The sequence below is a fragment of the Artibeus jamaicensis genome, unplaced genomic scaffold, assembly GCF_021234435.1.
Source record: "Artibeus jamaicensis isolate MK-2021 breed Jamaican fruit bat unplaced genomic scaffold, CSHL_Jam_final scaffold_474, whole genome shotgun sequence".
Taxonomy (NCBI): Eukaryota; Metazoa; Chordata; class Mammalia; order Chiroptera; family Phyllostomidae; genus Artibeus; species Artibeus jamaicensis.
The window spans coordinates 40939049-40966804 of NW_026522046.1; the positions used below are offsets into that span (position 1 = coordinate 40939049).

At 54.8% G+C, this 27756-nt stretch overlaps 2 protein-coding genes across 2 annotated transcripts; both read left to right on the forward strand.

Moving 5' to 3' along the window:
• Positions 1-4545: 4545 nt before the first annotated feature.
• On the forward strand, positions 4546-6034 carry LOC119058758 (small ubiquitin-related modifier 2-like). Its single transcript, XM_037158189.2, has 2 exons — positions 4546-4558; positions 5727-6034. The coding sequence occupies exons 1-2, from the start codon at positions 4546-4548 to the stop codon at positions 6032-6034; spliced, it is 321 nt and encodes a 106-aa protein (XP_037014084.2).
• A 7064-nt stretch (positions 6035-13098) lies between these two features.
• On the forward strand, positions 13099-26279 carry DNMT3L (DNA methyltransferase 3 like). Its single transcript, XM_037158247.2, has 11 exons — positions 13099-13204; positions 13513-13557; positions 14185-14264; positions 14345-14457; positions 15480-15651; positions 17700-17787; positions 18828-18916; positions 19766-19841; positions 20433-20572; positions 24210-24295; positions 26107-26279. The coding sequence occupies exons 1-11, from the start codon at positions 13099-13101 to the stop codon at positions 26270-26272; spliced, it is 1161 nt and encodes a 386-aa protein (XP_037014142.2). The 3' UTR covers positions 26273-26279.
• Positions 26280-27756: the final 1477 nt, after the last annotated feature.

Genomic DNA, 27756 nt, shown 5'->3' on the forward strand with positions numbered 1-27756 from the left:
ACAAAAGCAGTGAGAATGGATATCTTTGTCCTGTCCCTGATCTTTGGGGGAAGCTGTAGGTTTTTTGTGGATGTTCTTTATCAAGTTTAGGAAGTTCCTTTCTATTCCTACGTTTATGAGAGTTTTTATCCTAATGGGGGTTGCATTTTGTCAGACGCTTTTCAGTGAAAAATCACATGCTTTTTCTTCTTTAGCCTCTTAATACGGCCAGTGACATGGACTGACTTTTGAATGTTGACCCAGCCTTGCACGCGTCCCTGGAACAAACCCCACTGGGTCATGGCGCATCACTCTTCCCACACATTGTTGAATTTGACTAACTAGTAATCTGTCAAGGAGTTTTGCATCTACATTCACAAGGTATATTGGCCCGTGGTTGTTTGTTTGTTTTGCAACACCATGCAGGGATTTCAGGGAAACTTTAAGGTCTAGAATCCCGGGAAGGCCTGGCAAAGGTGTCAACCCGGAGGACAGCGGGTAGTTGATGCCTTTTGAATCCTGAAGTTGAAGTAAGAGAGCACAGGTGGGACAGGCAAGCCTTCCCGTGGCTGCTCCACCCCTGAGACGGAGGGCTACTGGGGAAGGGCGGGCGGACGCCCACCAGAAAGTGTCCTGGAGAGTAAGACACTCAGTGGCGTCTCAGGGGCCACGTCCTGTGAGGGCGAGGGATGGAGTGGGTTCAGGAGAGTGAAGTCATAAGGTGCACGCCCCCTGCAGAGAGGTGCTCTGAGATGGGGAGCAGTATTGGGGGAACTCCTGACACGTGTGTTTGCCGGGGGTGGGGGGACCCAGGACAAAGCGGGAATTACCTGGTGAAGGAGAGGGAGGGCTGTGAGCCATGGCCTTGCATGGCCCCACGCTGGCCCCCAGACACAATTTTGCCAAAGAGATTTTATTTTTATTCTTTTTAAAATGAAGTGCAGAGAGTTCCCATGCACCCCCTGCCCCCACAGATGCACACACAGCCTCCCCCACTATCAGCATCTGCAGCATGTGGTGCTCCTGTTACAACAGACGGACCCGCCTGACACCATTGTCACTCAGAGTCTATAGTTTCCACAGGGATTCACACCAGGGGGTGTGACGAAGGTACGATGACCCGAATCCACCAGTCCAGTGTCACACAGAGTAGTTTCACTGCCCAAACGACCCTGTGCTCTGCCTGGCTGTCCCGCCCTCCCCTCAGCCCCCATCCTTTTCTCTGTCTCTATGGATTTGCCTTTCCCAGAATGCTGTGTCGCGTGAACCGGACAGTTTGTGGGCTTTTTAGATCGGCTTTGTTCACTTAGTCGTTGTCCTTTAAGGTTCTTCCCTGGCCTTCCATGGCTTCCTGGCTCGTTTTTTAGCCCTGAGTAATAACATTCCATCATCTGGGTGGGCCACCGTTTTCTTACCCATCCACTTTCTACAGGACATGCTGGTTGCTTTACCGTCAACATTTTTTAAAAGATATTATTTATTTATTTTTAGAGAGAGGGGAAGGGAGGGAGGGAGAGAAACGTCAATGCGTGGTTGCCTCTCATGTGCTCCCCACTGGGGACCTGGCCCACAACCCAGGCATGTGCCCTGACTGGGAATTGAACCAGCAGACCTTTGCAAAGTTCACAGACCAGCACTCAGTCCACTGAGCAGCACCAGCTAGGGTGTTTATCACCAACGTTTTACACTTAGTTTTGTGGTCTGCCTCGAACAGACTTCTGTGCAGGGAAAAAAGCGGGCAGGGGTTCAGGGTGACTGTGTGCACGTTACAACAGACGGACCCGCCTGACACCATTGTCACTCAGAGTCTATAGTTTCCACAGGGATTCACACCAGGGGGTGTGACGAAGGTACGAGGACCTTACAGAGCAGAGGCCCTCCACGCCCTTCCTCTGTCGAGCCAGTGCCAAGCCTGGAGCTTTCCCGGCCAGCCTCTGCCCCCCGTGGCCTCCCCACAGCCAGGGCCCTCACCCGGAGCTGAGGGGGTGGCCATCCGGGCACCAGGAGGGCACCCGCCTGCCACCCACTGTGGCCCAGTCAGCACTGGGACAAACACCAAAGAGTTTAAAAAGAAACAGAGAAGAGAGATTTGATTTTCATAAAAGTTTGACCTCACGTCCCCACGGTAACAGGGGCTGGGACGCAACACCAAGTCACTGTTGACCTTGTAACTTTGAATATTGAAATGTGCAACCTGTGCACAAATCCAGCTGGCCTTTCAGAAGCACAGTGTCAAAATGAATGCTTATAAGCCTGCCACAGAGAGAATCTGAGTCAGTGGGCCTGGGAGACAGCAGGTTAAATACGGTAAGTAGATGCGTCATTGCTGTTCTTGGAGACCTTAATGCAGTGATGACGTCTTGAACTCACATGTCCAAACAGCAGCCCTGTCCCCAAGGCTCCCCTGCATCAGCTATGACTTGGGTGCTGTTGGGAAGAGGCACTGTCCTGGGGCTCCAGTCTTCAGGGATGATGAGGCAGTTGCCCATTTTGGCCAGGAGAGGGAGCTGTCTGGCCATTTCTGTGGCGGCACCTGCCCTTGTATTGGTGCTCGCAGGGCCTGGAGGGGTCTAATCGTTTTCCACTCGCATTGTCCGGGTGACAGAGGAGTTTTGTCTGAGGCCAGCTCTGTTAGGTTGTTGACATCCCCCCGGGAGCACACGCACACCCCGATGTCAGGGACTGCCTCCTCTCTCCATATTGAAAGCATTGATGTTCAGGAGAGCAGGCTGGGTGTGTTTGGGGGGTGGGGGGTGAGGCGGCAGACAGAAGGACAAGAGCCAGAGGTGGTCCTGAGTGACCAGCAGGTCACTCCATGGCCCTGTCTGGGTCAGGACCAGCGCAAGGGTTAGTTCCACTTTCACTCCAACAGCTTTGTCTTTAGGAGAAGAATGAATGTTCGTTTGTTCGTTTATTCATTCATTCACCTAGGAAAGAACTCCAATCCGAAATAGACCCAGAGGATACAAATGGAGAATCTCGGAAAGACAAAACTAAGGACGAGGAGCCAGACTTCCCGTAAATGCCTGATTTGCAAACCACTGATAGTGCTGGAATTTTCTTGGATGTTGGGGAAAGGGGTTGGGCAGAGGCACCTGATATCAACATTGGGAAGAGTTGCCAGAGGCGTGGATGGGAGATGACTCAGGGGGATCTGGGCTGGGCTGCATCTGTTTCCTTGACTGCGTCAGTCTGTCTGACGGGAAGTTTTCCAGGCTGGTCTTTGTGTTTTTAATTTTAACTGGCTCCAACCAACTCTCCCGTCCTTACACCCCATGCCCACAGACGCGGCAGCGCACCCCAAACCCTCAGTGGCCTTGCCTGAAACTTGCTCTTCCCTCTGCCCTTCTTGAGTAAATTCCTCTTGCTGAGCTTGCCTCAGTTTACCTCTCTTTTAGGTCAAAAACCCAGGGAACAACAGAAAATATCACAACTCCCCCCTCCCTCTCACTAGGTGGTCAGGTGACTTGACCACTGAAACATGGAGGGGTCACCATGCTCCCTTCCCTTGCAGTGGCCTCACATCCCGGATGGAGGAGGGTAGAGTCCCATCAGTCTTTGTGCTCCAGGGGGGCCCTGGGACCTCTGAGCCTGGGTTGGTTGCTGCTACAGCACACCCAGGCCTGCCTGCCGCCTTCTCAGGGCGCTGCCCCCTATTGTCCCCTTGGCCAACATGTGCTCTGGCTGGGGCACCAGCTACCTAGCTCCCCTCTGCCTCACTTGCTGGAAAATCCTCTGTAGCACCTGGTGTGTGACCCAGGGTCCCTCCAGAAATGCAAAGAACAGCATGAGGGCTGAGGTAAGGAGGACACAAGTGTGACCCTGGCAGGTCAAGCTGGTTGGAGCCCTGGCTGTACATGGTCACATTCAGACCTAGCTAGGCTTCCACCAGCTTCTGAACCCAGCTGGGATCGAGCTGTGGGTCACCCCACCAGGCCAGGAGGTACTTAATCACATGCCCACCGTCACTCGGAGGGGGTGTGGGCTTGGCAGGGAGTGTTAGCGGGTCCTAACAGCTCCCACACCAGCCCCGCGGATGCCCTGGCCATAGGAAGGCAGGGGCACCACCCTCTCAGGGCGTGGGCGTTTCTGGGCTTCAGGCCAGGGCAGGTGGAGAGGGCTCAGCACAGCAGCAGGCTCTGTGGAGGTGGAGAAGCAGTGTTAGGTCTCGACCTGTGCTCCCCACCAAGACTCTCCCATGTGTGATCTTAGGGCTTGCAGTGAGGACAGGCGGCCCAAAGTCCACCTGGGCCCCACACCAGCGGCCAGCAAAGCTGTCTGAGTACCTGAGGACCTGACTCTGCAGGTGGCCCTGGGAATTGAGCTGGTCCTCAGGAGGTCAGCTCCTCTGAGGCCTGTTTGCAGACCACCAGTGCCTCCCCCTGCCCCCACCTCCTGGAAGGCCCCAGAGACAGCTCACCCAGTGGACAGCTTCAGACCACATGGAGGTGTTACCACTCACCCCCTCTGCAAATGACGCACTCAAGGGGTGGGCTCGGTGGGCACCAGGGCTCCACTGAAGTAAGTCCTGCTCTTTGGGGTGGGGCCCTACACAGCTGATCCTCCATGGTGGCCAGAGGTCAGTGGACAGTAGTCTCAGCCCATCCTTGCAGCTGATCAGCCTGGGTAAATCCCTCCCATTGATGTGCCACCAGCAATTAAGGCTCAACTACAAAAGGAGGGTGTACTCAACCCACACTGTGGGTGCACCTCAGATACCCAGCTTGGGTGATAGGGGAGGCTGCCACTGGACCCTACAGGACACCTACTACATGAGGCCACTCTTCCAGGTCTGGGAGACATAGCAGCTCTGCCTAATACACAGACACAAACACAGGGTGGTCACCAAAAGGGGGAGACAAAGAAGCGAGTCCCAAATGAAAGAACAGAACGAAACTCCAGGAAAGAGCCGAACAAAACAGAGACAAGCAAGCTACTGGGGGCCAAGTTCAGAACACTGGTTATCAGGATGCTCGAGGACCTTAGTGAGAACCTAAATGCAGAAGAAGGGACCAGTCAGAAATGAAGCAACGGACTAACTGAAATGAGGAACACATTAAAGGGAACCACCAGTGGCATAGATGAAGCCAAGAATCAAATCAGCTTTTGGATGATAAGGAATCAAAAAACAGCCAGTGAGTACAGCAAAAAGAAAAAGCATCCATAAAAAATGAGAAGGCTCTGGGATAATTTCAAATATACCAACATTCACATCATGAGGGTGCTGGAAGGAGAGAGAGAGAGCGCAAGAATTTGCAAACCTATTTGAAACAAATAATAACAGAAAAAACTTCCCTAACCTAGTGAAGGAAATAGACATACAGGTCCAGGAAACACAGAGAGACCCAAACAAGATGAACCCAAAGAGGCCCATACCAAGACACATTACAATTAGAACACAAAAGGTTAGAGACAAACACAGAGAACGTTAAAATCAGCAAGTTACCTACAAGAGCGCTCCCATAAAACTGTCAGCTGATTTCTCAACAGCTTTGCAGGCTAGAAGGGTTTGGCAAGAAATAGCTGAAGGTCATGAAAGGCAAGGACAGGCAACTAAGATTACTCTGCCCATCATTTAGTATCAAAGGACAGATGAAGATCTTCCCCGACAAGAAAAAGCTAGAGAAGTTCATCACCATCAAACCAGTATTATACGAAATGTTAAAGGGTCTTCTTTAAGAAGAAGCGGCTCCTAGCGTTGCTTGTGTGCTCCTCCCCTGCACCCCGATACCCCCTTTGTGAAACAGCAGCTGAAGAGACTGGGGCTCTCACCTTGGCTGATGAAAAGCCCAGGGAAGGAGTCAAGACTGAGAGCAACAACCATGCTAATTTGAAGGTGGCGGGGCAGGATGGTTCTGTGGTGCAGATGAAGATTAAGAGGCACACACCTCTCAGTAAACTAGTGAAAGCCTACGATGAACGACAGGGTTTGCCAGTGAGGCAGGTCGGATGCCCATTCAAGGGGCAGCCAATCAATGAAACAGACACATCTGCACAGTGGGGAAGGGAGGGTGCAGCTGACGTGTTCCGGCAGCAGACAGGCGGTGGCTACTGAACAGGGGACCTGCCACCTTCCTCCAGAGCGCTGCTCCTCCAGACCGAGAAGACATCCGCAACCAGAAAACTGCGATTTGGTTCTGCCACCTCCTGACCACTGCAGTGTCGGGAGCCGACCAGCAGCCGTCCCTTGACACCGTGGGGACGGACGAGATGCATCTGCACAGCAGAGGCGACTATGGCTGGACTTCCTGCCTGTCTCTCCCTGCATGTCTGTCTTTGAGATTAATGGGTGGTGGGATTTTTAGACACCTGTATTTCAGAATTCCAATAAGGTTGTACAGAATGATTTCTTGGCCACAGAACAAAAGTCCCCCCTAATGGGGTAGCCCCTGAATGTCTAAACGTTGATGGAGTAATAGCCCCTCTTCTACCTTGGACAAGAATATATATTAATGGAATTAGACACATAAAGAAGCAGAAGAAGCTAGTTAACTATTACAAATGAAGCATGTAGAAACAATTACTGAGTTAGAGTCCTAAGTACATAAATGTTGTAGACCGCTCTGCCTGGTTTCAGGAATTGTAACTACCCACCATGGCTAAGGATAAGCGAGTGACCTCCAGAATGGGAGCCACAGGAGACAAAGCTTGTCTCTGCTAGCAAACACTGCCTCAGTTTCCTCCCTCCCCCCAAAGCTTGGTCAGAAGTCCATGATGGGCAAGACCCCTCACAGCAGGGGGCAACCTAAACCAGACTCAATCACTTGGGAGGCCATCATGGAAGGACTTGGGGGGGCTGCAACAAAGAGCAAGCAATGGACCTTTGCCCCCGCCCCCGCCCGCCCCCGGCTATGTGACATAGCCCGAGTCCCCAAGTCTTCTGGGAGAAGCGCTTCCTGGCTCTAATCCCCTTGAGGCTGAATACCAGTTGGGGAGAGGTGCAGCTCCTTGCCTTGCTAGAGCGTGTCCTGGGGAAAAAATCTGGCATCACAAAGACTTCCTGATAAACCTGTAAAATCTGCTCTGCTAACAGTGCTTTCATTCATATGTTAAGGGTCCAAGCAGGAAACCCTAAAGTTTCTGCAAAACCCCCTTCCTGACAGACTCTGACTCAGACTAAGCCCTCCGATTTCTTTGAAGTGTTATCTACTGTTTGATCCTTGCTGCCCTGTATTCCTGTGTATTACAATCCAATAAAAGACCTTAGAGGAAGGGGCTCAAGGTCTTCTTTTTCCCCAGAGAAAATGGCCACCTCTCCTCCCCAAGCAGATCATGTCTTGGTAATGTTTACTTTCATCCGTGGTGGACAGGGGGACTTGCGGGAAAAGTTGCCCCCACACATAAAGAAACATTTTAGACAGAAAGATATATAGCTAAGTTAGACACCACAAAGGCCTTGTAATAAATTTCCTATAACCACTGTTCAGTCTAGCATAGCCTTTTGACCCATGCCAAATTCTAAGAACTTTAATAAACATCATTCATCAATAAAACATTTAAAACTCTGTACATACAGCTATTTCTAATTATCTTATTAATGACTCTCCTGGTCAAAATAACCTTTGTTTAGTATAACTGAATCTGTGGAATTTCCTGTACTTTTCCCAACTATCTCTATATTGATTTTTTCTGCTTAACTGATCATGCCATGCACCTGTTCCTTTAATGTTATGCAACAATCTCTATGAAAATAAAGCTTAAATCACACTCTGCGAGTTCAGTCAGACCCACAGAAGCTGGCTGTTCCCCAGCATCCAACCGGGTGTCTGACTCTTCATTCGTCGACCACACCATCCATCCTTCCGGGACCCTGAGACCTGCCGAGGCTGGGCCAGGGCCCTGCAGTGTAGTTCTGTCTCCATTCTTTCATTTTCCCTTTCCCTATTTCCTTATCATATGTAAAGTAACTGCTGTACATGAACAAGCATTTGCATTTTTTAACGACACAGCCAATGGTATGTTTGGATTGACATCACGCGGAGAAGGGGTGGGGAAAGTACCGGTTCTGTGAAGATACCCGCTTTCTCCGTTAGTGGCGTGCTCATTCAGCTCTCACCTTTATATTTCAGTAAGTTATCTTGCTCTCCCTGTTTAAAAAAAAAAGAACAACATAAAAATCTTTGCATACCTTGTTTGATTGGAGATTTTTAATAGTTTTCATTTATCATTGTAAAACCAAGGACAATTTTATAACTTTTTTGTATGTAGCTGTTACACATAGGACAATTTGTTTTTAGGTACGGGTAAATTACTCTAAAAAAAATTAATCCTAGATAGTTTTTTCTTTCAGTCAAGCGTCTTGTTGTTTAAATAAACTTCTTGTTTTAAAAAAAAAAGATTAAAAAGATGGACAGTAAAATGACAATAAATACCTACCTGTCAACGATTGACTCTGAAAGACAAAATAAGTGAACAAGCAGAACAGAAACAGACTCACAGGTACAGAGGACATTCTGACAGTTGCCTGATGGGAGGGGGCTGGGGGGGAAATGGGTGGAATAGGTGCTGGGATTAGGAAGTGCAGATTGGTAGTTACTGGACAGTCACAGGGTTCCAGAGAGATGCCAGGACCTTGGTTCTTTTCTTCTTGAAGGAAAGATTTCCATCAAGAAAAAAATGCAGTAAAGCAAACCAGAATTCACCGGCCGCAGCAAAAGCACTCTGAGATGGGCGTTCATCAAAGCTGGGACAGTGACACAGGGGAGGGCTTAGCACAGAAGAAGCAACCGGGAGAGCCCAGGCAGGGCTGCCTTAGCTCCCTGAGAAGTCAAACTAAAAGAGGCCCTGGAGACAGGATCAGGGGGTTAAGCCCTAGATGAGCTGCTGCTGGCTGCTGCTCCCCTGGTTGCAAAACTCCTGGGGACCCTTAGAGTTTCGGAGGGGGGGGGGAGAACAGGGGAAGGGGAGAGGCACGGACAGGCTCCGGGGAGGCGGGGCATGTGCTGAGTCCTTTGTCCTGAGGGTTTATCTCTCTCTTGCAAGCAGGAATCTTAAGGAAGGATCTCAATAGGATGTTTATCAGCTTTCCAGGTGTGCTATTCCAGGGTTGTGGTCTCCACTGATTGGTTGGTGGCAGGGCAGGGGAGTCATTAGTCACTGCAGCTGGTCCTGAGGCAGCCACGGTGTCGCCTGCCTGGTTTTGTTGCTTTTCCAGCCCTGGAGGTGAATCCCGGCTGAGGCCTGGATGCTATTTCCCAGGGAGGAAAGGTCAGGAGGAGATTGAAACCACATGACCAGTGATATGAAAGATCAGAAAGTCCAAACCGCATGGCTGGCGATATGCTAGGGGGCGAAAAGGTCACCCTAGGGGTGAGGTCCTGGTTTTCCCAGTTTGGCTCTCGCTAGGCACCTCAGGGGTTCCACCCAGGTGACCTCCTGCACCTGGCCTGTCACCCTGGCTCTGCTCCTGCCTGTCTCGCTGCCTCCAGCGCTGGGATGGAGAGCACAGCACAGGGCACACAGTTAATAACACTCTAATAACTTTATGTGGTGTCAGATGGGCGTGAGATACATTAGGATGGCCGCTTAGTAGGTCATGTGAAGCCTCGTCACTGGGTGTCTACCTGACACTAATACAGTACCGCCTGTCAACTCTTACTGAAAAATTTAGAGATGAAAATACAACCAGAAACATTAAAATGAAGAACAAACGAACAGTAACCAGAGGGGAGGTGTGGCGGGGTATTGTGGAGGGGAAGGGGAGGGAGGGTGGTCACGGAACATGTATAAAGGACCCGTGGACAAAGCTAAAGGGGGGGCAGGGGCGAGGGTGGGAGGGGCGGGAGGGAGTGGTGGAGGGAGAATGGAGACAGCTGTGCTTGAACAACAATAAAAAAAAGGAAAATTTAGAAATTTTTTAAAATAAATAAATAAATAGTTGATTAAAAAGAGAAAACCGCAAAGCTTATTCTCTGGTACATTGGAGACATTGCTCCCTGGCGCACGTTCTCAGTCTGGCACAATTACACTCTTACAAACAAAAATCTCTTCCCTCCACTTAGAAAAAAAGAATAACAAATTATTCTTTTAGAGTACATATTTAGAATGGATATTCTAAACATTCCATGCTCTCGATTAAAAGAATAAATATTGTTATCACCATCCATCCTATCCAAAACGGTTCAATCCCTATCAAAATTGCAATAACCTTTTTCATGGAAATGGAAAACAATCCTAAAATTTGAATGGAACCACAAAAACCCTAAATAGGCAAAGCAATCTTCAGAAAGAACAGAGCCGGGGGCGTCCTACTCCCTCATTTTGAACTACATCCGTGGCAAAGCTGAGGTAGTTACAGCGGCGCAGAACCGGCACCAAAACAGACACAGATCCGTGGGATACAACAAAGAGCCCAGAAACGAATGGACACGTCAGTGGTCACGAAGGAGGCAGGAACACACAGTGGGGACAGAAAAGTCTCTTCAGTAAATGGCGGTGGGAAAATTGGACAGCCACACACAAAAGAATGAAACCAGATCCTTGTCTTACACCACGCACAACAATGAACTCAAAAGGGATTCAACACGCCAACACAAGACCTGGACTCATGAAACTCCTAGAAGGAAACATGGACTTAGCAATGCCATTGCTGGACATGACACCAAGGGCAAAAACAAAAGCAAGAAAAGCAAAAATAAAATAAGGGGGACTACATCAAACCGAAACACTTCTGCCCAGCAAAGGAAATCAACAGAACGAAGAGACAACCTACCGAGGGACAGGTGGCATTTACAAGTGATGTATCTGGTAAGAAGAGGCTAACTCTCAAAAACACAAAGAACCCAGAAAAACAAACAAAAAAACCCCAATTTGAAAAAATAGGCAGAAAATGTAAATAGATGTTTTTCCAAAGAAGACATAGAGATAGCCAACAGGCATATAAAAAGATGCTCAACATCACTAATCGTCAGAGAAATGCAAATCAAAGCCACAGTGAGATACCACCTCGCCCTGGTCAGAATGGCTGCTTCTAGAAAGTCAGGAAATGAGTGTTGGCAAGAATGTGGGGAAAAGGGAACCCTTGTGCACTGTAGCCTGGAATCTAAATTGGGAGAGCCACTGTGGAAAATGGTATGGGAATTCCTCAAAAAGTTAAAAATAGAATTACCCTATGATCCAGCAATTCCACTTCTGGGTATTTATCCAAAGAAAATAAAAACCAAAACTAGAAAAGATATCTGTACTCCCACACTCACTGCAGCATTATTTACAGTAGCCAAGAGATGGACACAATGTAAGTGTCCAGAGATAAATGACTGCACAAGGAAACTATTTTATACACACACACACTGGACTATTGTTCAGCCATAAAAAGAAGGAAATCTTGCCATCTGCAACATGGATAGACCTTGAGGGCATTATGCTAAGTGAAATAAGTCAGACAGAGAAAGAAATACCATGTGATCTCACTTATATGTGGAATCTTAAAAAAACACACCCTGACCTCATTAGATACAGAGAACAGTTAGGCGGTTGCCAAGGGAGTAGGGGTGGGGGAGTAGGCAAAATTGGTAATGTGCAGCATGTCGACTGTACTTAATAATGCTGTATATAGTAAAAAAAGATTTTAGAATAGTTTTATATTTACAGAAAATTTGCAAAGCTATGTAGAGTTACCAAGAACCTCACAGCACTGTTGGGGTTGACCTTGAAAGCTCGGTTGAGGTGTTTGCCGGGGGTCTCCCCTGTGGTCGCTCCCCCAGCACACACTACACTTTTCACCGGGAAGTCACCAGGCCCAGCCTACACCCACGTGGGGAGAAAGTTATGCCCCTAGTGTCTCCTCCAACTTTGCCCAGTACCGTATCTGTCCCGGCAGTACAGCCCCTGCCACGTGGTCCTCCGCTTCCTGCTCCCAGCCCCTGCTCAGAGTCCCTCAACCTCTCCCGACACAGCCCCCCATGAAGTGTCTCTGGCCCTTCCCGCCACAGTAACTGCCTCCTTTCACCTTTTCCCTCACCCCTCACCTCCACCCCCTCCACCACTACCTCCACCTAGGACACCACCCAACTCGTAAGCCCCCTGGGAACTGTCCTACCCTGCCCCTCCTCCCCCCTCCTCCTCCTCCAGGGGCCCTGCCCACCCACCCACGCCCAGAGCACTGAGACCCCCTAAGCTCCGCCCCCGAGTGCCTCGCCCCTCCCCCTTCTGAGCTCCTTCTGCCCTGAGGCCCCCATCCTAATTCCATTCTTCACTTAGCACCCTTTACTGAACTCCCTCACCCAGTCCCCCAAACCTGCACCCTCCCACTGCATCCTTAACCCCACCCAACCTTTTCTGCCCCTCCCCCGGTTCCTGAACCTTCTATCTCCCCACTCACAGGAGCGGACGCATGAGCTCCTCAGCCTTCCACTCAACGCCCCTTCACACAGAAGCTTGCCTGCCCTGTCCCTGATCGCCACAGGGACTCTGCCGCCTTCCGCCAGTGCTCCTCAGCCGCCCACCCCCGGTGGCGTCCGCCCTCCCACCTGACTTTCTTCCTGCTGCTTTCTGGGGTGCGCATCCCCTGGTTCCATGGCCGTCTATAGCCCCAAGACCCTGAGACTGGATTTCCTGGACAGCTTGGACCCTCACCCAGCTGAGCAGCTGGGAGAGGGGCTGTGGCAGACACCCGGGGACCAGCCGCCCTGCGAACTCGGTACGGCCCTTTCTCCTTCTCCCCGTCCTTCTGTGTTGCGGGTCCAGCGGGTCTGGGGGACACTGTGGGAGGCCAGAGCGTGGGGGTGGCAGAGGGGCCCACAGCAGCTGGTGGATGTGAATGGAGGCCAGAGGCTGGCACTGCAGCAGACCTCAGCTCCTGGAACCCACACCCCCTGGGAGTCCCCTCCTGGGCCCCCTGCCTTCCCTTTTGTGGAAAGAAGACCACCTGACCTTGGCCTAGGTGAGGAGAGCCCTCCTGACACAAAGCCATCTCAAAGCTGGCATTGTTTCACCACCAGTCGACCGGACCTTCCTACCCAGTTGGGAGGGCCAGGTGTAGCTATGGAAGGTGGGCGGGGGGGCTGAGCTAGGCAGTCCTCTCTGTCCCCTACACCCGGGGGAAGGGGGTCAAAGGCAGAAGCTGAGGGGCCATTTTTCTCCCTCTGCTTGTGTGCGTCCCGTCTCCTGGGTGGTGTCCACATGGCAGCTGCCCCAGTCCTGGACCCAGAGGCCGAGTGCAGCAAGGACGTCATCCTGGTGGGGTCCAGCGAGCTGTCGTCCTCCCCTGCACCTGGGCCCCAAAGAGGTGAGGCTCATCTGGGTGCTGGGCTAGGCCCCTCGCTTAGGGTGCCCATCACAGGTCTGGGCAGCCTCTAGGTCTCCGGAGTGTTCACACAGAACTCAGATGCTTGGACAGAGGCTTCCTCCACCTGGGAGCTTGGATGTTTAACATTTCAGGAAAGGGGGAAGGCAGGAGCTGGCCAGGGGAGGGCAGGGGGTGGACGGGGCAGGATCTTCTGGCTCCTATGACTTCAGAAGATCGGCTTGTGGTACTCACTTCTTGTTTAAATTACAGGTGGACAGAAGGGTTCACTTCTTAACTTTCTTTTCCAGATCAGATTGCATATGAAGTCAAGGTTAACCAACGAGCCATAGAAGGTGAGCCCCCACCCAGGTGAAGGACAATGTCATCAAGCTCTGGAAAGGCCAGCTGGGGTCCACCCAGGAAGGGGGCAGCTAACGGAGCTGGTCAGCCACTGCTCAACCCATCTGCCGAGCAAGCCCCCACGGCTTTATTTAGGGTGTTTGGTGCAGTGTCGTTCAGTGCTTTTCACCATCACTGCAATTTAATTTAGGACATTTTCATCACCCCCCCAAAAACCCATTCCCAGGTCATTCCCCATTCATTCATTATCAGCCCCTCCCCGTGAACGTCAGACCACCACAAATCTACTTGTTTTCTCTGTGGGTTTGCCTATTCTTGATTCCTTGCGTTTCCATGTGCATTTTCAGGTCAGCTGTATCCATTTCTGTACACGCACATGCATGCACACGCGCACACACACCAGCCAGCGGGGATTTTGAGTGGACTGCATGCGCCAGTCTCGGAGGCACGTCGTTTTGACGATACTCAGTGTCTGGTCCATGAACATGGGACACATTCCCATTCATTTAGATCTTTCGCCAAGGGTGTGTGGTTTCACACTTCTGCTAAGTTTGCTTCCCAGTCTGTCGCTCTGTTTGATGGTGCGGTGACACGCGTTGCCCTTTGGCTGCCCCCCTTAGACCTGTGCATCTGCTGCGGGAGCCTCCAGGTGCACACGCAGCACCCCCTGTTCGCGGGAGGGATGTGCTCCCCGTGCAAGGTAAGCAGGGAGCTGAGGGGCGGCTTTGGGGGCCTCTGTGGGAGCAGAGGGGGCAGTGGCCCAGTCTGCCCCTCTCCTAGAACAAGTTCCTGGACTGCCTCTTCCTGTATGATGACGACGGGTACCAGTCCTACTGCTCCATCTGCTGCTCTGGAGAGACTCTGCTCATCTGCGAAAACCCCGACTGCACCCGGTGAGGCACAGGGCGCCCGGTGGGGCAGGGCTGAGGGCCCAAGAGCCTAGGAAATTTCCACCCTTCTCAGCCACTTACCCCAGAGTGGGGGGGGGGCATTTTGCCCTTAAAAAGATGACTTTCTCCAAAGCTTTTTATTTTCATCTCAAATGGTTCATCTGGTGGAGAGCCTTGACATACAGAAGGTAGGATGTCAAAGGATCTGGTTTCCAGTCGTTGCTTTTCATCATTGCATCGCTGAGACGGAGGTGCTCCCCGGGCATTGCACAGGGCAGTGCTGGGACCTTGCACCCAGCCACAGCTGCCAGTCACAGTGGGGGAAAGGGGCAGGCAGGCAGGCAGGGGCAAGTTCATTCCTCCTTCCATGCCAGCCTGAGCACTGTGCACGGCCCCCTCCCCTTCCGTCCTCCCAGGCCGTCCTTGCATTTCCAGCTGCCCCCTCCACCATCTGCCCCCCACCCCAGCTGGTGCTGGAGCCTTAACTATTTCCATGGGCTCTTGAGTTGGGGGAAGACCGGTGGCTTAGGGGGATCTTTGAAATCTCTCGCTGCCCATAAACAGCTAGCTGTCTTTTGCAGATGGCTTGGTTCTTGTCCATTTGGGTCCCTAAGAGGAACTGGTCCTCCCCCAGGTCCCCAGTCTCGCTTTCCCATAGCGCACTCCAAAGAAGGGAGCAGGCTGTCTGCCTGGAGGAGACCGTGGTTTCCCTTCCTCCCTCTCTTTCTTTCTTTCAATTTTATTTATCTTTAGGAGGGAAGATAGGGAGAAAGAGAGAGAAACATCCATGTGCGAGAGAAACATCAGTTGCCTCTCGCACGCCCCCACCTGGGGACCTGGCCCACACCCAGGCATGTGCCCTGAACTGGGAATCAGCCTGAACCAGGAACTAAACTGGGCACCTTCTGCTTTTCGGGACAATGCCGAACCCGCCGAGCCATGCCAGTAGGGACATCGACCCATGGTTTCAGTGGGTGGCCAAAGCAATGTCATCTCAGTCACTGTGGGTTTCTGTCTGACTCGAGGTGCTACTGCTTTGAGTGCCTGGACGTGCTGGTGGGCCCGGGGACCTCGGAGAAAGTCCACGCCATGAGCAACTGGGTGTGCTTCCTGTGCCTGCCCACCTCCAGAAACGGGCTGCTGCAGCGCAGGAGGAAGTGGCGGGAGCGCCTGAAGGCCTTCTACGACCAGGAGGCGGTAAGCAGCAGCCACGCGGAGGCTGGGCCAGCCACCCAGCGTTGCGGGTGTGCCCTGGTCCCAAGTCGTGAAGTGCCCGCCTGCCCCCGACACAGCGAGACGCTGGGCTCTCCCTTTGACAGCCAGTTCCACCAGGCGGTCTGCTTTTTAGCAAGGTGGTTTTGTTTGTTCTGAGCCTGGAATGAGGGGTTGGTAGCAGGTGGGAGAGGGGTTCCCCACACATGTGCCCCTCAGCCCAGCAAGTAGGAACAAACGCCCGGGCAGCCGGCAAGACAGGCTGAGACCAGGAGCCAGGTGCCAGGCAGGGGCTGTGGGCTCATCACAGTGGGAGGAACTGTGCCTCCCAAAGTCCTGACCCCTGGTACATGTGAATATGACCTGTTTTGGAAGGAGGGTCTTTGCAGATGTCACTGAGTTCAGGGGCTTGAGGGAGGTCCTGCTGGATTCAGGAGGGCCTCTAATGCAGTGACCGGTGTCAGGGAAGAGAAGGGACAGGAGGCTGGGGAGACAGGCGCAGAGGGAGGATGGCCGGGTGGCGACGGGGGCAGGGAGCATTGGAGCTATGCTCCGCAAGCCCAGAGCCCCAGGCCGCCAGCCACCTCCAGAAGCTGGTTAGAGGCCTGGGACAGAGCCCCCTCAGATCCTCCAGAAGGAACCAGCACTGCTGGGACTTGCAGCCTCCGAATAAACTTGTGGCCACACAGTTCATTTCTGTTCGTCGTGGTTGCCCTGGGAAAATAAAGACAGGAGGGCGAGAAAGCAGTGGACAGCAGGGGCCAGAACCAGCTCTGGGGACCTGCACACAGCGTTGCTGGGGCCACTCACGGGCCCCCCAGGAGGCCATGCCGCCCCACAGTCTCCCCGTCACAGGCTGGGAACGTGTCCTTAACAACCTCTGTGGGTGTTTTAATGGTGCTTTTTGGAGCATAGCCTCGCATACTTCTAGAACCTTTTTCCGGGGCCATTTAGTGACAGAAACTGTCCATCTCAGTGTTTACTTTGAAAGGAAATGAGGTTGATATTCAGAAATGTTGCTAATGGGGGCCCAGGGCCAGATGCAGAGGGACGAGGCTCAGCTCCTGCAGCTCTGGTGGGGGACAAGGATGTGTGTCCCCCAGTGTCTGGCAGAACTGTGCCTGGGACAGATGGCCCTGCCCTTCTCCCTCCTCCACCCCCTCAGGCCAGCCAGGGCGCCACCTGCCCTGCCCCGCCCTCGACTCACCTGCTCACTCCCTCGGGGCCTGTGTCTCTGCGGTCCCACCTGCTTGAGCCCGAGGCAGACCCTGCCCTGAGTGACCCAGGTCCACAACCCCTCACCTCCGCCCCACAAGCCTCACACACAGGCAGACACCTGCTCAGGCAAGGTCTCCGACTGTGGGCAACTTGGTGCCTGGTTTCTGGGAGGCTGGGCTCCCCCCAGTGCCACGGCTTGGGAGGGGGGCACTCTTGGGGGCTTGTTTTCCAAATGGATCAAGGGTCTCTCCCTGGGTGTCTTGGAAGGGAAAGCAGGCATCATCCAGGGGCCTTCCCCTTCCTTTGTCCTCAGCTCAGTATCTTGGTGGCTGAGCGCGGGGCACAAGCTCTTGGTCTCAATCCTCACCCGGGGCCGGGCCTCCTGCTGGGAGCTTTCGGGGAACCAGGCAGCTTGGGGCGACACTCGGAGCTCACACAAGGAGAGGAAGGGGGTGAACCCCACTGCTGTGGGTATTCAGAATGCCCCCAACTGAGACTCCCCCCAAGAAACACGATGGAAGTGTCCCCCCACTCCCGGGATGGAACTGTCTTCCTGCACACTCAGGAAAAGCGCCCCCACAGCACTCACCTTCCCTCTGCTAGAGAAAGCCTGGTATTAGGGGGAGCCGGGTCTTCATGGGTTTGGGGGCCATGCGACCAGGGTGAGGCCAGCCGCCGAGGCAGGGGTGTCCCAAATGTGCCTCCGTTCATCGGGGGCAGTGCCAATGTGGCTGCTGGTCAGAAAGGAGGCTCAGTGTGACTCGCAGGCTCTGTAACCGAGTCATCCCAGAACGTCGTGTTTTTTAAATAAACAGGACAGTCCCCTTGAGATGTATGCAACTGTGCCTGCGTGGAAGAGAGAGCCAGTCCGGGTGCTGTCCCTTTTTGGGGAGATAGGGAATGGTGAGTGTGTTGACATCCAGGGGACTCCCGATGGAGGGTGCGCCTGCCCAGACCTGGGTGTGTGGGGGTTTGGGATGTTCCCAGTCTCACACTTGCTGAGCATCTGGGGCTGAGGGTCATTTTCGGGGGTCGGAAGAGAGGGCGCAGGAGCTATGGGGCTCCCTCCTTCAGAGGACACGCCTTGGAAAGGAAATGCATAGGGCCAGGTGGCAGGTGTGAAGTGCGGTTCACCAGGGCCTGGCGGCCAGGCTCTCTGCCCACGGTCACCACACACCCGGCCACCCGCTGAGCCACCCAGCCCCTCCCAGGGACCCCAGCACCCTCACTCCTAGAGTGCCCAGCCGCACCCATGCTGCCCCCAGCCTCACCCAGCTGCCCTCCCTCACCAGCTGGGGCCCTCGGAAACCCTGGATCCTTCTGGCCCCGGCATGAGGAGAACCCTTGAAAATACCCCTTAGTCTCAGACCGAATGGAATCGGGGACCCGACCCATTTCCAGCTTGTGCCCTGTGCCCCGTGTGGTGGTCACAGCAGCCTGGACAAGGGGCCTGAGACTCACACAGAGTGGGCCCAACTTACAGGTGAAGGGACCCCGGGGTCAGGTCAGGGCACACTGCCTTTATCTCCCACTCGGGGACGTCCCTGAGTCCAATTTGCAAGGCCCTTTCTGGGTTCATCTTCCTGTCCCCGGACCACAGCCTCCCTAAGGACATGACTTGGCTCCGGCAGCCCACCCGCCATGTCACGCAGCCTGGTCGGGTGACCTCGGTGTGGACCCCCCTGCCTGGCGAACTTCCTGACCCGGGGCGTGACCTGGCGGCCCAGAAAGGCTGGTTGCGGCAAAGCTCTCGGCTCTCAAACCAACACTCAGAGGAGTTTTCTGGGCTTACAACGCAACACACACCTGCACCCTCGGTCTCCTGTCACGTCATTGAAAAGACAAAGCTTGTTCCTTGACGACAGACATGGTTTCTGGTCATTTGATTAAGGTGGGGCTCCAAGTCAATTGTCTTTTTTGTGCCCTCGTCTTTCCCCACCCAGAGCTGATGAGTTTGGGCCTTTTGGAAACTGCTTCTGGCTCAGGAAACCTGAGGCATCTAGGCGATGTGACAGACGTAGTGAGGAGGAACGTAAGTGCATCGGGTGCTGAGATGGAGGCTGGTGGGTGGGACGTCCGGGCTGGGGTGCTGTGGGGGTGGGGGGCATCCCGGCTGCTGCATAGCGCTGGCCCAGGCCAGGGCCGACATGGGGGTCTCACAGGAATTGGCACCCAGTTGCTGGCGGTTGCTGGCGGTTCTCCCCTTGGGGGAGAGGTAAGAGGGGCACTTTCTTGGCCCCCATGCTGCCCACAGCCCAGAGCAGAGGCACCAGCCAAACCTCCGGTTCCATGTTGAAGTCTAAGGGTCCAGCCCCCTACCAGTGATGGTGTCACCCAGAGAGAGGGGTAACCGTGCCCCTCCCTCTAAAGTAAACAATGGCTGGCGGAAAACACCCTCTGGACACTCCGATGATGAAATGCTCTGGCTTCCTCGAAGGCTTTTCTTTGCTGTCCTGCAAGGTGGCCTTGGAGGAAGTGCCTGAAAATGACTCATCAGCACCCAGCTGGGCCCCGAGCCCTCCACAGCAGGTGGAGAAAGGGTGGGAAGCCTTCTCTTGGCCCCAGGGCAGGAGGACCCTGGTCTCTGGTTTGCCCCAAGGCTGGGACAGAGCCTCTCCCCGCTGCACACAAAAGTGTCCACCCTGAGTGTCCAGCGCTCTGTGGGGTGTTGCGGGGAGTGCCAGCCTCTCCTCAAACGATGGATGCTGGCTCTGAGAGTTCCCCAGGCCAATGGTGACTGACAGGGACACCGGTGGGTCTGACTCCATGGCTTCACCGCCCGCCCCAGTGGTGCCACCACTCGGCACACAGGAGCCTGCCACTGGCAGGGGCTGCCGGCCTGCGAGTGGTGGGAGTTCCTCCAGTGTCCTGTGTCCTGCAGGTGGACGAGTGGGGCCCGTTCGACCTGGTGTATGGCAGCACGCCTCCCCTCCACCAGCCCCGAGACCGTCCTCCCGGTGAGAGAGTGCCCTCTGCCCCCGGGGCCCAGGCCCTCCCGTCCCTCCCCCCACGGGCCACCAGCCCTTCTCAGAGAGGGCAGAAATGGCAAATTGCCTGCCTTTGCATTTTTTTATATATTTTTTAGATTTTATTTATTTATCTTTAGAGGTGGGAGGGCGGGAGAAAGAGAGGGAGAGAAACACCAAGTGTTTCCTCTCGCACCCCCGCAGCTGGGGACCCGGGCCGCAACCCAGGTGTGTGCCCTGACTGGGAATCGAGCTGGTGACCTTTCAGTTCCCAGGCTGGCACTCAACCCGCTGCTGAGCCACACCAGCCAGGGCTGCATTTTTAAAAACAGCTTCGTTGAGGGATCACTAACATCCATAAACCGCCCACGTTCGGCAAGGACAAGGCAGTGTGTTCTGACGTAGCCATGGCCACAGCCAGAGCGTGAACTTGCCCATCACCCACAGCCCCTGAACTCCGGGGCACTGGGTGAGGCTGGGGGTGCACTCCAGGCGACAGCGAGCCCTGGGCCCTGGGGCTCAGCTGCCTCGGGGGAGGGGGAGGGGGCCACACGGAGCCCCTCAGCCCTGCTGTCCCCCCAGGGTGGTTCGTGTACCAGTTCCACCGCATCCTGCAGTACGCCAAGCCCCGGTCCAGCAGCCCGCGGCCCTTCTTCTGGATATTCGTGGACAACCTGGTGCTGACCAAGGATGACCACATTGTAGCCACACGCTTCCTGGAGGTACGGGCAGGGTGTGTCCCCAGGATGCCAGCCAGGCGGGTCTCCCCAGGGACATGGGGGCCTAGTTGGGGGCGGCCGTTTAGGTTCTGACATCTGAGGCCTCCGTTTGCAGAGGTTGCAGGGCCCGGGAGGGTTGCCTTGTGCCACTAGGGTGCGGACCTTTCGTGGCGGCCTCAGATGGTGTCCCCTTCACACCACACTCAGGACACACCACCACGGGGCTGTCCATTTGTGCACATGCACACATGTGCGCGCACCACACACACACTTACACAGTACAAACCCGACTGACACACCACACATGCACTCACACGCACACCCTCCGGAGCACCGACAACCCGGTTTATTCTCTCCAGGCCTCTGAACTCTGACCCTCAGGGCAGCCAGGATTCAGAGACAACCCTGTCCAGGGCTGACCTGAAGCCCTCCCGACCCCTCTCCCCATACACGACAGCCCCTGGTCGAGCCCAGTGTCCACTCCTCACTGGACGCCTCCCCCACCTCCAAATGGGTAGCAAACAGTCTCCTTGCCATGCTGACCCCATCCGTCCTTGTTCCCTGGTCTGCGGTTTCTTGGTCACCTCCAGGCTTCTTCACACAAACACAGCAGGTCCGCCTGCCTGCACTGCCACCCGGCCGCCGCCTGAGTGCCCGTGAGCGACCCTCCCATCACAGGACGCCCCCTCATTCCTCGCTGTGGTCCCTGTGCTTCATTTTGTTCTGTTTTTTCTTCCATTTGGCTTCACGTGGACACAACAGATGAAGTGGCCTCCTCCTCCTGGATGGGCAGTCGGGCGGATTCTGACCCTGGGCTGTCACAACCGCTGCTCCGAGGCAGGGGCACGCGTCGGGGTCTTGGTCATTTTCGCGGGTATGCCCTGTGGCCCTCGGAGGGCGGGGTTAGTCCTGGCTCACGTTCCCACTGTTCCCGCTTTCCTGGGCCTCGCCCGGAGCGTCACCAGCTGTCCTATGCAGGTCGCGCTGCGTTTGTTCCCGAGTGCCCCGCGGCAGCTGGGATCTCCCGTGTTCACATCTCACTGGTTTTGATTTGAATACGGGAAACCATTGATTTCTGTACCTTAGTTTTGCTTCTGCTGCCGCATGGAAGGGCCTCAGGATTCATAGCCGTTTGGGGGGGTTCTGTTAGGTCTCCTTGGTGTTGGAGCGGATCATCTGCACCTTGAGACGGGGTTCCCTTCGCATTTTCCCCCTCGGGCACCTTCCTCGGTCTCTTTCTGATGTCTGTGGGGTAACGCTGAGTCACAGCGGGGGCGGGACGTTGGCTGTCTCGTCCCTGACATGCATGGCAGTGTTTCCATGTTGCCCTACTGAGTGGGCACTGGCTCCAAGTTGATAGGTTTCACTATGTTAAGGAAGTTTGCATTGCTTTCTGCTTTTTTAAAACAAGGTTTTATTAATTTATTGTTAGAGAGATGGGAAGGGAGGGAGGAAGAGGGAGAGAAACATCGATGTAGGGGAGATAGACTGATTGGTTGCCTTTTGCTTGGCCCAGTGGGGGACCTGGCCAGCAACCCAGGCCCGTGCCCTGACTGGGAATCGAACCAGTGACCATCCCGTTCACAGGCAAGCAGTCAATCCACGGAGCCATACCAGCCACGGCTGGTTTCTACTTTTTGAGTAATTTTATCAGTAATTACTCCTGGATTCTGTCAGATGTTCTTTTTTAAAAAAAGATTTTATATATTTGTTTTTAGAAAGGAAGGGAGGGAGAGAGGGAGAGAAACATCAATGTGTATTTATTTGCCTCTTGCACACCCCCTACTGGGGAGCTGGCCTGCAACTCAGGCATGTGCCCTTACTGGGAATTGAACCGGCTGACTGTCTGGTTCACCAGCTGACATTCAATCCACGGACCCACACCAACCAGGGCTCAGATGTTCTTTTTAACGTTTGTGGAGATAATGAGATAATGTCCCTCTGTTGAGCTATTGATAAGATATACTAATAGACTTCCAACAAGGAACCATTTTTGCACTCCTGTGGGAGGGCACTTAGTGGCCTTTTGGCTGTGGCCAGCGCAGAGAGAGCGGCCTGCGGTTTTTGTATGTGTGCCATTTTTGTTGGGTCCGGCTGCCGATGTTAAGCTGGAGTCGCGGGAACATCTGAGAGCCTGACGGAACTGCCCGGTGGGACGGTCTGGGTGGGTTGCCGCTGCCCTGGTTTTGAAGCGGGAGGTGGCCCTTCTGCAGAAACGACGACCTGTAAGGGTTTCCTATGCTTCGGGTGATCGACTTGGAAAGTTATGTTTTCCTGGAATGTAATTCCCTTCACGATGGTTTAAAAAAGCGTCTTCGCAGAGCCGAGCAGAGTGGCCCCACGGTCCCTGGACTTCTGTCCGCGCCTGTGCTTCTCCCTCCTTGTTGAGCAGGCTGGGGCCGGAGACTCCACAGGCTGCCCCGTAGCGGCGGCCAAGGCTGCTCATGAAACACTGTGAATAAGTGATCACGGGTCAGGCCAACGAGAGCAGTTTCCCACCGGGGTGCCACTGGCTTTTGTTGTTTTTGCACCTCCTGGGTCCATCCAAGTTGGTCCCAAATTAGAGGAGTGCAGACGAAGGGAATTTCCACTATTTTCTGTGACCGCTCCCACCTTGCCAGGGAGCCTCGTTCCTGCCCGTGGGTGGGACACCTGAACGTGCCAGATGCAGGGATGGCCCCTGTCAACCCCAGTGACCGATGGCGCAGCCAGCTGTCAGCCCCCCTCGCCTCCCACCCGTGGTGCCTAAAAACAGGAGGAAGCTGTATGCCCCAGGGCGGTGGGGCTCGGGGACGCACCGGGGGCCTCTCTGGCAGCCCTGGAGCCTGGGGAGGTAGAGTCAAGACCACCTTTCATGGTGTCAGGGACCCGGTGGCTTCTTGCCTCAGTTTCTCCTCCGTGCCCCTCTCCCTCCCAAGGCTGCCCCTCCGAGGTCGGCCCCACCTCCTGCTTTCTCTTCTCTTGTCCTTCTGGTGGCTTTTAGGGAGACGGCGAGCCAGGACCGGGCACCCACTTTCACCTACAATACCCTCCCCTCTGCCGGCATAGATCTCACGTCCCTGAGACAAAAAGACCACAGTCCTCTTTCAGTTCTTTTTTTAAAAAGATTTATTTATTCATTTCTAGAGAGAGGGGAAAGTAGGGAGACAGAGGGAGAGAAACATCCATGTGCGAGAGAAACATCGATTGGTTACCTCTCACATGGCCCCAGCCGGGGACCTGGCCCACAACCCAGGCATGCACCCTGACTGGGAATTGAACTGGCGACCTTTCAGTTCACAGGCTGGGGCTCAACCCACTGAGCTGCACCAGCCAGGGCTCAAAGACCACAGTCATCTTTATCTGCAGGGGAATCCAACCGGTGCCTGAGCAGGCAGGGGGTCCCTGTGCCACATGACCCGTGGGGACAAAAAATCAACTGGTTAAAAGTTTAAAAATAATATCTCGACATTTTTTCCTCACATGATTTTTATTTTAAATGTGAAGTGTGGCCTGGGGGACGTAGTCAGCCTGGGAAGGCTGTTGACTGTATTCTGAGGGCCACGCGCGTGGTTCCCATGGTGGCTGCCCGTGGGCACCGCAGGGGACAGAGGTCACTGTCCAGGCCAGCCTGATCGGCAGCCGGCGTTTCCGCCCACAGACGGACCCCGTGACCATCCAGGAGGTCTGCGGCAGGACCGTCCGGAACGCCGTTCACGTGTGGAGCAACATCCCGGCCGTGCGGAGGTATTCCCTGTGTGCGCGGGCCCTCGGGGTGGAGGGGTCGCTGCTGTCCAGCAAACAAGAGTTGGAGGAGACTGGGCCCGGCCATGCCCGGCCGCCTGTGCCCAGGTCGGGAGCTGTGTCTGGTGGGCCTTCCACATGGCCCACACCGTCCTGGGCACGCCCAAGGTCAGGCACGCCGTCCACACGGGGCACCTTGTCCCAGCTGCTGCATCAGCACGTGTGAGGCTGTCACCGCAGGACTTTGCAGGGCTTCCCTGTGTCCGGAGAAGAGAGTCCAGACCCCGGCCATCCGCTGTACGGCCACACGCGCCCCGGGCCTGGTGCCCCTTCCCAGCCTTCTGGGGCACAGCCCGCCTACATGCACGCAGACCCTCACACCTGCTCACAATCACTGACCCACACACTGACCCTCACTCACACTCACACACACACTCATCCGGGACGCACTGTGGCTGTATGAAACTGCTCCCACTGATCCCCAGGCCTGACACCCTCCTCTGCTGCCAGACAGCCTGCTGACTGTTCCCGCTCAGGCATGTTTGCTCCGTTCCTCCCCTCCCCCCCCACGCCCCTGCCCCCAGCGTGGCCAGCCCTGCTCCTCCGTCAGCTTTTCTGTCCCAGGATGGCAGCCTGAGAACTGTGCCCCCTGCCTTTGAGGGGAACAGTGGCTCCTCCGCCTCATCCCCACCCAGCGCAGCCCAGCGAACCCGGCGATGCATCAGGGCCAGCTGGGTCCCATCTTCTCCCCACAGTGGCTTCCGGAGCCTCTCCTTCCCAATCCAGTCCCAGCGTCTCCCCCACCAGGACCACACCCAGGGTTTGTTTTAAGCATAGATGAAGGGAGGGAGGCAGCTTTCTGGGATGTTTTCTCTGAAGCCTGGATGGCCATTCTGTGGGCAGCTGCTTACATGCGCCATGCTCCGCTGGCTTGCCCTCCAGCTCGCTCCCTCCCCCACGTGGTTCCCAGAAACAAGCTGGAAGCTGCTTCTCCGAAAGGCGTTTCCCTTCGGGCTCCTGCTGTCTTAATAATCAGGAGAGAGACCCACACTCATAGAAAGTGGACATCATGCCCCGAGCTGATGGGCAGCTGCCTCTGCACAGCCACAGTCATCCTCTGCCGCTGCCCGGGCTGCCTGGGGTGGTGTGTGGGGTTGGAGAGAGTGCCAGGAGGGGCCCCGCGTGTTTTAGGCACCTCATTTCTGTTCCCTGACTGCGATGGGTGCCTGGAAGCACGAGACCAAAGTCCTGGGCACCAAGTCCATGAAGTCTGGAGTCCCACGGGTGGCATCAAGTTGCAAGTTGGGGGTCCTATGTCCTCCCCACCCACCTGCCCCACGTGCAGGGTCTGCAGCACAGGCTGCCACAGGACCCCCGGGGATGTGCCCAGACCTCTCTGTCTGGGGTAAATCAGAATTCCTGGGGAATGACATTCAGTTCTGCTTGACCAACCTTTGCCCCACATCCCACCCCTCCTGCTTGGTGGGGCCTCCCCATGGTGGCTCCTCATGAAAAGGGGGACCTGCGCAGGTGGGCCAAGGTCTGTCCTTGGGGACCCTCAGCCCTTCACTGCTGTGCCTACGTCTCACAGAACCAGTGCCTCCCTGGGGAAGGCAGGAAGTGTGGGGGCCATCTCGTCCCCTACTGCCCAGGACATGCAAGGTGGACAGGGTGTTTCTCTGAGAGACCTCTGCCGAATAATCTGGAGAGACTGGCAGCAGCCAGCCTTGGCCGCACCCCCACCCCCCACATCCTCCCTGGTCTGGGGAGGGTGGGGTGCTCCGTGGGTGATGAGCTTCCTCCCCCTTCTGCAGCAGGCATTCTGCCCTGGCTCCCCAAGACGAGGTGTTCCTGTTGGCTCAGGACAGGCCAAGAGCAAAGTCCCCCAGCCCGGGGCCCGCCAGACTGGTGAAGAATTGTTTTCTGCCCCTGAAAGAATATTTCAAGTTTTTTTCAACAGAGCTCACTTCCTCTTTATAAATGACTCATTATGCTGTGGCGAGGAAAAAAAACCTTTTCTTAGAACAGATAACTTTCCTGATATTGTCTCATTTTTTTCCTCTTCGAATTATTATTTTATTTGCTTGACTCTGGATTTGCCACAGCTGTGTCTGGAGATGCAGCCTCCGCCCTCCACGTCCACTCAAGGGAGGGGGCGAGGCACCTGGCATCTCACCAGGGTCAACATCCTGATGTTCGGGCGCACGGCGTGCCATTTGAGAAGTTAACAACACATTCATCATGCGAGTTCAACGTCATTCTCCGTGCGTCGATGAATAAGCCCAGGATTCCTTTTATTCTGCAGGGTGCGGGGGTGTGGGTGAGGGCCACGAGCGGGACCGACTCCCTAAGCGCCCGCCACACATTCCACACATGCACAGGGTGGCGCTTTCACGAGAGGGCCATTCACCACGAGGGTGAAAACCACAAGCCCTGATGACGGCCACACAGAACATCATGGACCTTTGCAAAGTCTAGAATTTTCCAGCGTGGCGAGCAGAGGGAAAAGGGACCGCGTGGGCAGCGCAGAGGCAGAGGGCGCACTTGTGAAGCGGGCCGCCTTCCCGGTCACGCCTTCCCGGTCACGCTACGCCCCAGTGACGGTGAGCGCCAAAGAGCAAGGACTCCAGCTGGATTCGAATCCCAGATAGCGAGTCCTAAAGAGATCTTTCCATATCAGGCATAAGCCCCCCAAAGGGACCAAGGCTGAGATCATCCTGTGCATGACAGCTGGGGTTTGGGGCCCCTGGGGGCCAGCGCTGGTGCTGGTGAGTGGGATGTAAGAGGCATTGTGGGAAAAAGGTTCAGTTAAAATTGGGTCTTTTGAAGGTTTTCAAAAAATACATCTTGCCCTGACTGGTGTGGCTCAGTGGGTTAGGCATCATCCCATCCCACAAACCGGTTCAGTTCCTGGTCAGGGCTCAGGTCTGGGTTGTGGGCGGGGGGTCCCCAACCTGTGCCTGCATGTGTGAGAGAGGCAACCGACCGATGTTTCTCTCCCTCTCTGGTTCCCTCCCCTCCCCTCTCTCTGGAAATAAATGAAATCTTTAAATAGATATTTAAGTAGAGGAGAAGTTTCACAGTTAATTTTTCATGGCAGCGTGGCCGGGCCAGCATGCCCAGGCATTTGTTCAAACGCTACTTGGGGTGTTTCTGTGAAGGTGGTTTTTGGATGAGATTAATATTCTAATCGGTGAGTTTTGGGTAAAGTAGACTGCTCTTCATGAGGTAGGTGGGTGCCACGGTCTGAATGTCTGTGGTCCATGCCCCGCCCTCAAAAAATCCTACGATGAAACCCTAACCCCGAAGGTGTAGGTGTTAGGAAGGGTGGGGCCTTTGGAGGTGACTCCAAAATTCGGTTAGTGCCTGGATCACAGAGGCACCCATGAGCCTCCCGCCCCTTCACCGAGCGAGGAGATGTGCTCGGCATGCGGCCAGGGACCGAGGGCAGTGGGCTGCCTCCG